A 13,015-nucleotide genomic window follows, 5' to 3' on the forward strand; every position below is an offset into this window, starting at 1 on the left:
GACTGTAGATACCCCACATTTGAACTTGATTCTCCTGTTCCATGTTTGAGGGAGGCTTTTTAGCAGAGAACAATCCCTCTGAGTCACTAAAAACCCTTTTTGCTAATTCATCCTTTCCTCTTGGGTTGGTTTGGGTTGGCTCAATGCTGAGGAGGAGGAATTGGATTGGAGGCAGCAGTGGCAAATCTCCTGTGCAAATGTTTTCTGCCAGCCCCTGGGGCGCTCTGGGATTCAGGGAGAGGCTCTTCAGATGGATCCTGGACTTGGGGATTCCTTCTTGCCCTGGGTGTCTGCACAGAAGAGGAAACCTGGCTGTGGCAAAGCCAGAGCAGCAGGAAAGCTTCATCCAGCTGGAGCCTGGAGTGCTCTGCCTGCAGAATTCCTGCCCTGCCTGCAGAATTCCAGCCTTGGGCTCATTTGCAGTTGGATGGAGCTGCCCTTTGGAGCCTGGGAAGTGCAATTTCACCTGGAGAGCCTGAGAACTACAACCTCCAAGCATCACCTCTGCTTCCTTCCAGCCTCGGGGGCTGCTTCAGACGCCTGCTGCGGGGGAGGGCTGCGGAGGGGGGGAGGATTCCCTCCCTTTGGGAATGCCGAAGCAGGACGTGGCTGTGTGTGAGGTAACTGCAAGGCTGTGTCGTGTCCATGGCTCTGCTCCAGCTGCCTGAGGGGCCAGGGCAGGATTCCTGCCGGGAGCAGCACCAGGATCGTGAAGAGCCCTGCGGGGAGGCGACTGCGCTGCCACCGCTCCGGTGCCAACTGCCCCGGTGCAGCCTGGGGCCAGGGCTGCCCTCAGCTCTTGGGGGGAGTCATGCAGAGGGGCTGGGGGCAGAGGGAGCAGCCCCCCCCAGCAGCTCCCCCATGGCCAGGAGCTGCCACTGCTTGTGCTGCTCTTCTCCTCCTCTGAGACTCTACCTCCAGGGAACAGAAAAGGTTCACACACCCAGGGGCTGCCTTCTGGTTCTTCTCCACACGGTGGTCCAAGGTACCCCCCCGGGGGTGGCTGCTGGGGGCTCTGCTGCAGCAGCTTCCACTGCTCCTGTGGCTCCATACCTCGAGCAGCCCAGGGGAAGCTCTTGGGAAGAGGTTAAAGGTGGTTTTATTTTGGTCACTTAGCAGGAGGAAGGTTCCCTGCTGCGGTGCAGGGGTTCCCCCCTGGGTCCCCACACCAGCTGGGTTCAGTCAGGGCTGCAGGGAAGAGGTTTTGGTGGTGGATTTGGGTTTTGTTTGTAGTGACAATTGTGCTTTTTTCTCTTTTGCTTCTTGCTGTGCCAAGCAGCAAGGTCTCTGCAGCAGCAGCTGCCAGCCTGCCAACCCAGCACTGTCCAAAGCCCTCCCTGGGGCCAGCACCGATCTCTGCACCCTCGAGGGGGTCGTGGGGAGAGGAGGCTTTGTTTTTAACCCTAATGGCCATAAGTTTCCACCAGGTCCTGTGGCTCTTCCCCTCCTGGGGCAGGGGTTTCTGGGGGGCTCAACTCTTGAGTCCCTGCAGCCTTGCCTCAGCAGCTTTGTCACCCTCCCCTCACGCCAAAGTCTTAGCCAGGAATGAAGGGTGGCAGAAAGGCAGCAGTGGGAGCTGAGCTGTGCTGGGGCCTGTGGCAGTGCTGACTCTGAGGTCACTTTCTGAGATCTTTGGTTGATTTATTTGGTTTGGTTTTGGTTTGGTTTGGGTTTTTTTAAGCTCTCTTCTCTTTCCTGCCCCTGCCCCAGCAGAGGCTCAGCCAGTGTTGATTTCTCTTCCCTTCCCCCGAGTTTCTCCTCTGCATTCTTTGTCATTTTTAATTAATTAATGTATTCCTCATGTCCTACTGTAAATAAATCTGCCAATGTCCTCTTGTCCTGCTCTGCTGCCTCCTCCTCAGCCACTTCTTGGCTTTTCCTCTCTGTGATGCTCTGAGCCTCCTCAGCAGCCGCCGCTGGGCTTCGCTGGGTGGATTCCACAGCAGCAGAGCTTGGGACAGGCTGAGCTTTCCCTTGAGATGTTTTTCCTCTTGGTGAACTGGGCTGAGCAGAGGTTTCCTTCCCCAGTGTGGTCTCCTGGGGGTTGTAGAGAGGAGGTTCTGCCACTTTGCTCTGGTAAGACCTAGCTGTTGTCACTCCAGCTGCCAACCCAGAGGCAGGAGCAGTGTGCAGCAGGCTGGAAGCCTTCAACCTGCCCTGATGGGACTGTGTGATTCTGTTGCTGCCTTCCCACGGCTGCTGTGTTTCACTGGGACCATGCAGGAGCCTCAGCCTGTTTCTTCTGTTCCACAGCTGCTGTCTCCTAGTCCCTGCCTTGAGGTTAGGACAGAAGGCAGCAGTGTGGGCTTAGCCCTGAAACTTGATTTAAACCAAAAGCCTTTCCTGGGACAAAACTTGGGGGGTTTCTGTCACCTAACTGGGCATCAGCTGCTGTGCCCTCGTGCCCAGAGCTCCTGCACACACCCAGGGAAGCACTTTCCAGGCTCACCCTCACAGTGGGGCAGGTGGAACACCAACAGTGCCATCAGCAGGAGCTTGGCCAGGCTGAGCTCAGAGTTCCAGGGCAGCTTGTGGCACAGCTCCCAAGGACTCTGAAGGCCCAAGTGATGGACCTCAGATGCTCCAAGGGTTTGGGTTATAGAGAGGTGAGAATTGTTCACTAACTGTCTTCAGAGATGCTTTTGTGAGGAGTTGTTTTGTGAGCAGAGGGCTGGTGAGGAGCCCCTGAGGGAACCAGGAGTGTTCAGCCTCGAGCAGGCTGAGGGTGGAGACTCCTCTGGCTCTCTACAGCTCCCTGAAAAGGAGGCTGTGGTCAGGTTGGGGTTGGTCTCTTCTCCCTAGTCTCAGGTGACAGGGGAGGAAATGGCCTGAAATTGTGCCAGGGGAGGCTTGGGTTGCAGATGAGGAAAAAAATTCTTTGCTGCCAGAGTGATCAGAGGTTGGCAGAGGCTGCCCAGGGGAGTGGTGGAGTGCCCATGGCTGGAGGTGTTCAAGAAAGGTGTGCCCATGGCACCTGAGGACAGGGTTTGGTGGCCATGGTGGTGCTGGGTTGCTGCTTGGCCTGGGTGATCTCAGAGGCCTTTTCCAACCCAAACAACTCTGTGATTCTGTGAGCTGTGTCCTTTTAAACCCTCAGCAGCTTAGTTCCAGCCTGGCTGACAGAGCAGTGGCAGGTTCCAAGCTCTGCTGGAGAAGGGGACCTGGGAATCCATGCCCCAGCAAACAGCTGACAGCAGTTCCAGCTTCAGCCCTGAGCAGGGTTAGACTCTGTGCTGGTGAGGGGTGGCTGTGGGGAGCAAATCACAGGTCAGAGTCATAGCAAAATGAATCCATTTATTCTTTTGACTACTGGCAGGAAACAGAGGCCTGGCTCTAAGTCCAGCTACTGCTGCTAAAGGGCTCCAGTGATGGCATCTGCTGGGGGGGGGACAAGGCAGGTGAGAAGGGGTAAACGGAGCAGGAGGAGGTGTGGGCTGGCATTGCATCCATCTGCTAATCCTACTTGCAAGGGACCACTTCTGACCCTTTTATTGCTCAGAAGGAAAAAGGAAAAGGGGAAGAAAAAAAGAAGGAAAAAAGAACTCCTCAGGAAGAGAACTCCTCTGAAGCGAGGGCAGGGCTAAGGCTGCAGGGAGCTGGCAGCAGTGTGAAACTCCTTTCAATAAGACCCAGAAGACAAGGCTGAGGTATTCCATGGGGGGTAAAGAGGAGAGGAGCTGAGCCACCTCCCCCTCCCCTTTTCCCTTTGCTGTGTAAGAGAAGAAGGCACTCGTTGAAGGTCAGAAGGCCACCAGGTTTCACAGTGGAGAGAAGGAAGTACTGCATCCAAGTGGGGAGGTCACTGCCACAGGGCATGGCTGAGGTAAATAAATCTTATATTACATTTTGATACAAAAGTCTTGGCTGCAGCAGGGCTGCCTAAGCCTAACCCGACTGATCTAGCTGCTGCACAACCGACACAGCTCTACAGAGTCGTTCTGGGAGGGATCACTACAGCTAAAATCAACAACAAAATCCCGGAGGCAAACGCGGGCTGGGGGGAGGAGAAGCCTGTGAGCAGCCAAGGCACAGCTGTGGCACGCCCTGGGGCGGGTGGCTCAGCAGAAGGTGCACTGGGCTGAGCTGGGTGAGCAGGGAGGGCGGTGTCTGGAGCTGGGAGACAGATCAGAGGTAGATTGGCATCTTCTAGCTTGGTGGAGAACAGCTGGGATGGGTTTCCTGGGGTCTGCTGGCCTGGAAGGGCTGCTCGAGGCTTGAGGTATGGAGAGCTGTGGGTCTGTGTTCACAGACGGGCTGAGATCGACCTCTGGTTGTGCCAGCTGAGGTGCCAGCACCCAGGAAATGAGAGCAGGAGCCAACACAGCTGCTAAATGGTGCCACTTTACCAGTGCCACCCCTCTGCCCTCGGCAGGCAGACAGTCCATGAGGGAGTCTGAGTGGGGCAGGGAGCAGGGGAAGCAAGAGTTGAACGGCAGCAGGCAAGGCCTGAGGAGGAGAGAACAGAGAGGGCAGTGGGACCAAGTCCTCAGGGACTGGGTGGCTGCAGGCCCAAGCCCTCTGTGCCTGTTGGAGCTGTTAGTGTTGGCAGAGAAGCTCCAGATGCACTGCTGGAGAGCACATGAAGCTGGCACCACTTCTTCCTCCCAATCCTTGGACATTATCCCCTCAGGAGTGAGGCAAAACCATACCTCTTGAGACTGCTCTGTGGTCAAGCCAGAAAGGTAGGCTGCTGTGGCAAACCACTGCCAGGAACTCATCCTCTGCCCCTCTTCTCAAGGGCAGCCACAGAGTGGGGCCTGCAGCCTGCTCTCAGCCCTCCCTGGCACAACAGGACTCGGTGCCACCAGCCCTGAGCTCCTCACCTTGCTTCTTCACAGGCTTTGGTTTCCAGCACGGATGGAGAACCTTGGGTAGGTGGTTCCCAGGGCTCCACCTGCACAGCACAGAGCCAAGCAGAGCTGCCAGAGCTGCTCCTTCCCCTTGACACGTTGTGGGGTGGGGATAAACCAGAGAGGAAAGGTTGGAAGCTGCTGAAGTGGTCCAAGAGCAGAGCATTTCCCCATGGGGGAAGATCATGGTGAGTGAGAAGAAATCAGTGCAACCTGACTTGGTTGTGTAAACAGTGTTCCAGCTGCCCCAGCCAGCAACCCAGGGCCTGCTGGTGCCTCCTGGGTCTGTAATAGCAGAAAGAGGTTTGGGTTGTGTAAACAATGGTCACTGTGATGAGCTTCACCTGGTGGATCCCCCAGGAGAGGGAGGTGACAGCTCTGGACTCACAGTGCAGATGGTCTCACGGCGTAACACTGGTGTGGAGAAGTGGTGTGAGGTGGTGATGGGCGAGAGGTAGAGGGGAAGGCTTCAGCCTCTTCCCTGTTGGGCTTCAAATGCAGCAGGGATCCTGACTGCTCCTCCTGGAGGTGTTGGCTGCTTGGCCAGGACTGCAGTGTGCTGAGGTGAAACGGGAGCAGGACCCCTCAAACGTTTAGCCCAAGGTGAAAGAGTCTCAACTCCTTCCAAGGGACAGTCCCTTCCCACGGAGGACCTCAGCTCCAGGGGCTGGGGAAGGGCAGTGCTCAGCCTGGCTCCCAACTCACAGATGAAAATGGCATTAAAATCTCTCCAGTCTCAGCTGCAGTCTGATGGTCAGGACTGGGACTCGGCCTGGGGGCAAGCTGCTGGTCCAGTCTCCAAGCGCTCTCCCTCCAGACAGAGATCAGGAACCTCCTGTCTGCAGCAGCTCGGCAGAAGCTCTCCCACCCCCGGCGGGGAGGAGTTGAGAGTTGTGCGTTTTTAAGGCTCTCCACAGCAGGGGGCTGCAAGGTCCTGAGCTGCAGCTCACTGGAAGGCCTGGTGGAAACGCGGCAGGGTGGTGGTGCTCAGGCTGGAGGTGAAGACAGGAGGCAGCGAGTGGAGAGGCCCAAAGTTCAGCGAGGCCCCAGCCCCGGGAGACTCTTGAGGCTGATGTTGCAAAGTGGTGAGCAGTGGCTGGGTCTCCCCCTGTGAGTAGCCCATGACCAGGCCCCCTGACGATCCCGGGGGGTTGCAAGGGGGGAGGTTGAGGGGGAGGAAGCCGAGGAGGTGAGAGAAGTCCATGTTAGCAGCACAGAGAGCCTCGGACAGGTTGGCAGGGCTCTTGGAAAGCAAAGCCTCGTCCAGGGCGGGCGGCGGAGGCGAGGAGGGCTGCGGCTCAGCGGCCGAGAGCGCCAGGCCGCCGGGGAAGTCTGGCAGGAAGCTCTCCACCTCTGCTTTGGGCAGCTTCTCAGGCAGGTATGAGGTAGATCCAAGCTGATACTTTGGAGGAGGTTGCGGCGGGGAGGAGATGGGAGAAGAAGATTCCAGAGGGTAGCTCATTCCCATGGGAAGAGAACTAGGAACCAAGGAATGGGGCATCCCTGAGCTGGGCATGGTCTGGAGATGGGTGCTGTACATGCCCACGGGCAGCATGCCAGGGAAGCTCTTGCCACCTATCATGTCTCTGGATGCCATGCACAGGACGGGGCTCAGCTCTTCCTTCACCGCCACGGAGGAGCCGCAGCTCAGCAGACCCAGCATGTCCACCGGCTCCGTCTTGATCTTCAGCAGCTCCTGGGAGTGGCTTTTCTTCATGTGCCTGGTCAGATGATCCTTCCTCCCAAACCTCTGGGCACAGTACTGGCACAAGAAGTCTTTTCTGCCCGTGTGCACCACCAGGTGCCTGCGCACGTCCTTGCGGGTGTAGAAGCGCCTGTCGCAGTGGTCGCAGGGATGCTTCTTCTCCTTGGCTCCCCCGGAGGCCCTCCTCGAGTGAGCTTTGAGGTGCTCCAGCAGGACCTGGGTGCTCTCGAAGGTCTGCAGGCAGACCTTGCAGCTGAGGTCGCCGCTGGCGGCGGCGTGCATGGCCAAGTGCCGGCGGAAGCCCAGCTTGGTGTTGTAGCTCTTGCCGCAGTCGGGGCAGTGCAGCGCCTCCTTGTGGGGGTCGTGCGTCTGCAGGTGGTTGCGCAGGTGGTCCTTGCGGTGGAACATCTTCTCGCAGTACATGCACTGGTGAGGCTTCTGGGCAGAGTGAGTGGCCATGTGCCTGCGTGGAGGAAAGCAGCCAGGTGAGAGCAGGGCCCGACCTCCCCTCCCCACCTGTTAGAAGGAGGCCAGAGGAGGCCACGAACTGGCAGAGGGGAGACTGAAAGGGGAGGTTAGGAAAGGGCTCTTTGCAGTGGGGGTGGTGAGACACTGGCACAGGTTTCCCAGGGAGGTTGTGGAGCACAGAAGCACCCAATGTGATCATAGATCACATTAGGTGCTTCTGTGCTCCACAACCTCCCTGGAGGTGTTCAGGACCAGGTGGGATGAGGCCTTGAGTGACCTGTTCTAGTGGGAGGTGTCCCTGCCTACGGCAGGAGGCTGGAACTAGAGGAGCTTTGAGGTCACTTCCAACCTAAACCACTCTGTGATTCCAGGTTATCCCAGATTTCCTGAAAACGACTACAGAGATCCAAGATCCAGTCCTAGGGCATGAACTGGAGGCCCCCAGATCATGTAATTATGGTATTTAATCCCATAATCCTGCAGATATGCAGCCCCCAGCACAAGAAGGGCATGGAACTGTTGAAGCCAGTCCACAGGAGGCCATTAAGATGCTCAGAGGGCTGCAGCAGCTCTGCTCTGAGGACAGGCTGAGAGAATTGGGGCTCTGCAGCCTGGAGAAGAGAAGGCTTGGAGGAGACCTTGGAGTGGCCTTCCAGGATCTGAAGGGGGCTCCAGGAGGGCTGGGGAGGGACTAGTGACAAGGTCTGGTGATGACAGGAGGAGGAGGAATGGGTTTGAAGTGGCAGAGGTGAGACTGAAACTGGATGTTAGGAAGAAGCGAGACACTGGCACAGGTTGCCCAGGGAGGTTGTGGAGCACAGAAGCACAGAATGTGACCAAAGATCTCAGTGCTGGGGTAAGGGTTGGACTCCATCATCTTAAAGGACTTTTCCAACCCAAATGATTCTGAGTCCACGATTCTCACTTCCTGGTGATCAACCACTGCATCATTCCCTGCTGTGTTTTAGCAGAGAAGCAAGAACTCTGCACGCAGCTGCAAGAGAGCTGCTGTTGGAAACCCTCCTGTGGGCCCAGGCAGGGCTCACCAAATGGGAGCTCTGCTCTTGCTTCTCCTTTTGTTTTTCAATCTCTGACCTTCACTTTCTGCTTCAATTTCCTCCTTAGTAAAACAGAAAGCAGCAGAGCTCAGGATAAAGCTCGATCTGAGGTTCTCTAGAAGGTGCTTCTGAAGGTGCCAGCTACGGTAAGGCCTGGGAGGGAAGCTGCTGTGGGGCAGGAGGGGCATTCCCCCTCCTCCACCTTCTCAGAAGTCAAAGGCAAAAACAGGAGGGAGGGGTTTTCCCCTCTGCCCTGGCAGGGGCACTCAGCAGGTACCTACCTGTAGAGCTTGTACTTGGAGGCAAAGGCTTTGCCACAGTGCAGCTGGGGGCAGTTGTAGGGTCTCTGCTCGCTGTGGGGGAGCGCGTGGGCCCTCAGCTTGTCCACGGGGCTGAAGGAAGTCTCAGATAGGTCACATTGGCATTTTCCCTGACTTTCAGTCTCTTCTCTTGGTCTGGGGACTAATTTCCAGCCTGTCTCTTCCTCCTCCTGCTTTGCATCTTGAATCCAGTTGGGAACAGTGGGGAAGAGTGCCGTCATGGCAGGGCTAGTGGACCAGGGCCATGTCAAGCACAACTGGAGCCTGCCGGCGCCTCGCCGCGGTGCTGTCCCGCTGCAGCCTTCTGCTGGAGACCTCTGCCACCAGACTGCTTCAGAAGCAAGACATCTTCACCTGAAATCACAGCAGGCCTTGCTGTTAGGAGCCCTGCACCTTGCACCCAGGCACCCAAAGCAGGTGAGCAGGCAGGCAGCGTGGCGAGTGCGCGGAGCTGCGTTGGCAGCCGCGGAAACTCCCCTCTGCAGAGCAGGTTTTGTTCTCCCTCAAGCTGTGCCCTGAGCTAAATGATGTCAAACTTCCTCTGAGTTACCTTTTCTGCAGCTATTAGGAGGCAGCATCACCCCCTCACCTCCACCTTCTCCTACATACTGGCACTGAGTGGCTCTTGCTGGCTCCAAACACCTCACCTTTCCAGCTGGGCTTCGTGGCTCACCTCTCATCCCCTTTGTCCAAGTCCCTTCTCACTTGCTCTTGATCCCTGCTCCCACAGAATTCCCTTCCAGAGCTTCTCATAGAAACTAAGACTCTCCTGGAAGCTTTTTTCCCACCTCTCTGCTACCAGCCTGGTGCCACCAGCAAAGCCACCTCATAGCAAACCACTCTGAGTTACCACACACAGGTCAAGAGAGCCAGGAAAGAAGAGGTGCTGCTGCCAGCAGCAGGAACCCCTGCTGTGGAAGGTGAGGGATGCTGCTTCTCAGCAGCCTGTGGTTAGCCACTTGTCTGCCCCAGGGTTAGACTCAGCCTCTCTGCATTAGCACATTTTCTCCAGTAATGAGCAATGTTTAGTTCTTTTCTTCCTTTCATGCTCTCCCCAGTGATAATGGAAGCCCAAACCATTTCCTGCTCAACAGAAGGCAGCTCCCGGGTGCCTGCCTGGCTTGCGGCTCAGCAGGTGAAAACCTGCATTGCTCTCTCTTGGCAGGTGCCTGAGTTGTGGTTTTGGCCTTGTTGGTAAAGCACCAGGATTGGTATCTCACTCCAAGAAGGGCACTGAGGGGCTGGAGTGGATCCAAGAAACTGGGGAAGGGTTTGGAGAAACGAGGCTGGGGAAGAGCAGCTGAGGGAGCTGGAAGTGTTCAGCCTGGAGAACTGGAGGCTGAAGGGAGACCCTCAGGCTCTCTACAGCTCCCTGCAAGGAGGCTGCAGCCAGGTGGGGGTTGGGCTCTTTTCCCAAGGAAGAAGTAAGAGGACAAGAGGAAATGGCCTCAACTTGCCCCAGGGGAGGTTTAAGTTGGACATCAGAAGAAACCTCTTGCTCGAAGGTGCTCAAAGCCTGGCACAGGCTGCCCAGGGAGGTGGCTGGATCCTCACCCCCGGAGTGTTTCAAAGCCACAGAGACGTGGTGCTGAGGGCTGTGGGTTCAGCACCAGCCCTGGCAGAGGTAGAGAAGGGCTGGGCTGGCTGATCTCAGAGGCCTTTTCCAGCCACAGTGATTCTGTCATGCTCTGACTTTTCTGTGGTTCTGCCACCACCTGCAGTGGTGCCCAGAGCCCTGAAGTGACACCCTCAGGACAAAGCTCTTTCACTGAATTCAGCTGCCTGAGAAACTCTTCTTAAAATAGCATCAAAGCCTCGAGCTCTCTCTGCCTCCAGGATTGCTTCAGAGGGAGGAAGCTCCTGCCTGCACACCCCCACCAGTGCCAGTTGTGGGCAGGATGTGCAACCCTGAGGGACCCAACCAGCCCTGCTGAGCGCCGTGAGCAGCCCAAACGGCAGGAACTGCAACCACACAGCAGCTGCCAGCACCAGCCTCAGGATGGGAACCACTGGCAAACAGGGCTGCTCCTGCCCAGCCTGGCCCTGGCAGCTATGGAATGTCCAGGAAGGACAGGATCGAGCCTTGGGGGAGGTTGAGTCTGCTCAGGCAGAGCAGAAGGGCGGAGGCCTGGAGGTGCTGCTGCCTGGTGCCAGGTGGTGGCTGCTGCTGCTGCCCCGTGGGGGGAGGAGTCCTGTGGTTCAGAGCAGTCTGCACAGAATGGCAGGGGTTGGAAGCAACCTCAGACTGAGTCCAACCTCCCTGCCGAGGTGAGAAGGTCACACAGGAGCACCTCCAGGTGGGTTTGGAATGGCTCCAGGGATGGAGACTCCATCACCTCTCTGGGCAGCCTGCCCCAGGACTCCAGCACCCTTCAATTGCAGAAGTTCCTCCTCACACTCAGATGGAACTTCTCAGGTGCAAGTTTGTGCCCACTGCCCCTTGTCCTGTCACTGGGCACCACTGAACAAAGCCTGTTCCCATGCTCCTGCCACCCACCCTTGAAGTATTGATGAGACCCCCTCAGGCTGCTCTCCTCCATGCTAGACAGCTGCAGTTCCCTCAGCCTGTCCTCACAGGGAGGTTCCAGTCCCCTCCTTGATGTCTCAGAGCATGAACATTCCACCTCTGTAGGAGATGTGTGCTGGAAGAGAGTGTTGGCTACCTGCTGCTTCAGAGCTGCATGGGTGTGCCAGGAGCCTTTGCCACCTTCACCAGGGCGTTGCTGCTTTGCCTCTGAACAGGCTCAGCCATCGGTGCCAGTTTCAGAGCTACCTGCAAGAAGGCAGACTCTGAGTTCTGCTGTTGCTCAGCATGAGGTACAGAGCAGAAACCCAACTACAAAGAGTGAAGATAGGGCAGTCTCTGTGGCTGGTGCAAACTGTCAGCAGTTTCCTTTAAAGTCATAGAGGCTTGGCAAGAAAAAGAACTCTGCCTGGGTGGGTCTGGCTCTAGAGTCACCTCCCAGGACACCTGCAGCTGTGGAACAGAAGAAACAGGCTGAGGCTCCTGCATGGTCCCAGTGAAACACAGCAGCTGTGGGAAGGCAGCAACAGAATCACACAGTCCTAGAATGGTTTCGGGGGAAAGAGACCTCCAAAGGCCTTCTGGTGCCACCCCCTGCACTCAGCAGGGACATCCTCCCCTACAGCAGCTTGCTCACAGCCTTCTGCAGCCTCACCTGGAGCAGCTCCAGCCAGGAGGCCTCAGCTCCCTCCCTGGGCAACCTGCTGCAGTGCTCCAGCAGCCTCCTGCTGCACAACTTGTTCCTCCCCTCCACTCTCAAGCTGCTCTGCTCTCATTCCAAACCACTGCCCTCAGCCTGTCCCTGCAGCCCTTTGGGAGCAGTCCCTCTGCAGCCTGCTTGTAGCCCCTGCAGGTCCTGGCAGGCTGCTCTGAGGTCTCCCCAGAGCCTTCTCTGCTCCTTCTCTTCCCCTGCTTGCCTAGAAAACCCTCTCCAGTTATTTGATGGTTTTAAACTCAGTTCTCAACAACATTTCCCCCAGGAAGGTTTCCAAGGTGCTCCCTCTTCACTTCAGCTCTGCAGGGTCACTGCTGTCTGGAAACCACCAGCCCTCGTTCAGAGAACACTCAGCTCACACCAGTGAGCTGGGAAAGGTTTGTAATCATCCTAGAAAGCTATCTCCAGCCCACACAGCTCCAGAAATCTCAGCCAGCCACCTACAGAAGCCACCACTGAGAAGAGATCTTCCTCTGCTTAACTCCTACAGTGGTTAAGAGGCTGGAGGGGTGAACAAGGAGCTGGAGAATTACACAACCCACCCTGGACAGAAGGCAAAGTGGATACCAGAGCCAGCTGCACAGTGCCAGCCTTGCCAGTGTCACACTTGGAGGTGAAAATCACTTCCCCACTCCCTGCACATCTCCTCCTGACCCTTCCCCCAGTTCTCCTCCAGTCACAAACACAACCTTCGTGTCCTTATGATTCCCCTGGGGAAAACATCCCTTCCTTGCAGCCACTGACCTTGTCTCTTTCTGGAGATGCAGATTTTAACACCCAGACTCACGTTCCTAGCTGAGCTGCTCAAGCCTCAGCACCACTTTCTCCTACTCACTCACAGACATCGGGCAAGTTCAGCAAAGAAATGTGCATTCGCCTTCAAAGCCTCCAAAAAACCCCTGCTGCACCTTTCCCGTAAGGACACAACCCCCCCGGCCCCTCTTTGCCCCGCTCTGTCCCTGGCACGCCAGCAGGCAGTGCTTTGAGGCCCGGAGCGGCCTGGGGAGCGCCAGCCGCGGCGGCAGGGCCAGGGGCGAGGCAGACCCTCGCTGCCCTCACCCGCCCAGCGCTGGGGCAGAGCGCAGAGCGCTGCTCACCGCCGACCGGCACACAGCGGGGCCGCCCGGGCGCAGCCCGCGGCCCAGGCCCGCCGCTCGCAGCGGGAAGGGAGCGGCGGCGCCGGGGGCTCGGTGCGGGGGCCACGGTGCTGCCCCCCCCCCCCGTTACCATGGCGCAGCCCGGAGCGGGGCGAAGGGGAGAGGCGGCCGGGCCCACGCCCCCTCTGCCGCCTCTCCCCCGCCCCCCTCTCCCCTGCGGAGGCCCTGGCGCCGCCCCTCGCCCCTGCCCGGTGCCCGTCCGGCCCCCGCCCGCTCTC

At 57.6% G+C, this 13,015-nt stretch overlaps 1 protein-coding gene across 1 annotated transcript; it reads right to left on the reverse strand.

Annotated features, from left to right (window-relative positions):
- Positions 1-3,274: 3,274 nt before the first annotated feature.
- Positions 3,275-8,747, reverse strand: PLAGL2 (PLAG1 like zinc finger 2). Its single transcript, XM_064167788.1, has 2 exons — positions 8,363-8,747; positions 3,275-7,018 (listed from the first exon to the last, which is right to left on the reverse strand). The coding sequence occupies exons 1-2, from the start codon at positions 8,620-8,622 to the stop codon at positions 5,797-5,799; spliced, it is 1,482 nt and encodes a 493-aa protein (XP_064023858.1). The 5' UTR covers positions 8,623-8,747; the 3' UTR covers positions 3,275-5,796.
- Positions 8,748-13,015: the final 4,268 nt, after the last annotated feature.

Source organism: Pogoniulus pusillus, chromosome 29 (genome assembly GCF_015220805.1).
Source record: "Pogoniulus pusillus isolate bPogPus1 chromosome 29, bPogPus1.pri, whole genome shotgun sequence".
Taxonomy (NCBI): domain Eukaryota; kingdom Metazoa; phylum Chordata; class Aves; order Piciformes; family Lybiidae; genus Pogoniulus; species Pogoniulus pusillus.

Excerpts from the sequence above, each read along its gene's own strand:
- PLAGL2 (XM_064167788.1), bottom strand. The coding sequence starts at position 8,622 with ATGACGGCACTCTTCCCCACTGTTCCCAACTGGATTCAAGATGCAAAG. Across the intron at positions 7,019-8,362 it reads TCCAAGTACAAGCTCTACAG|GCACATGGCCACTCACTCTG; the intron begins GTAGGTACCTGC and ends TCCTCCACGCAG.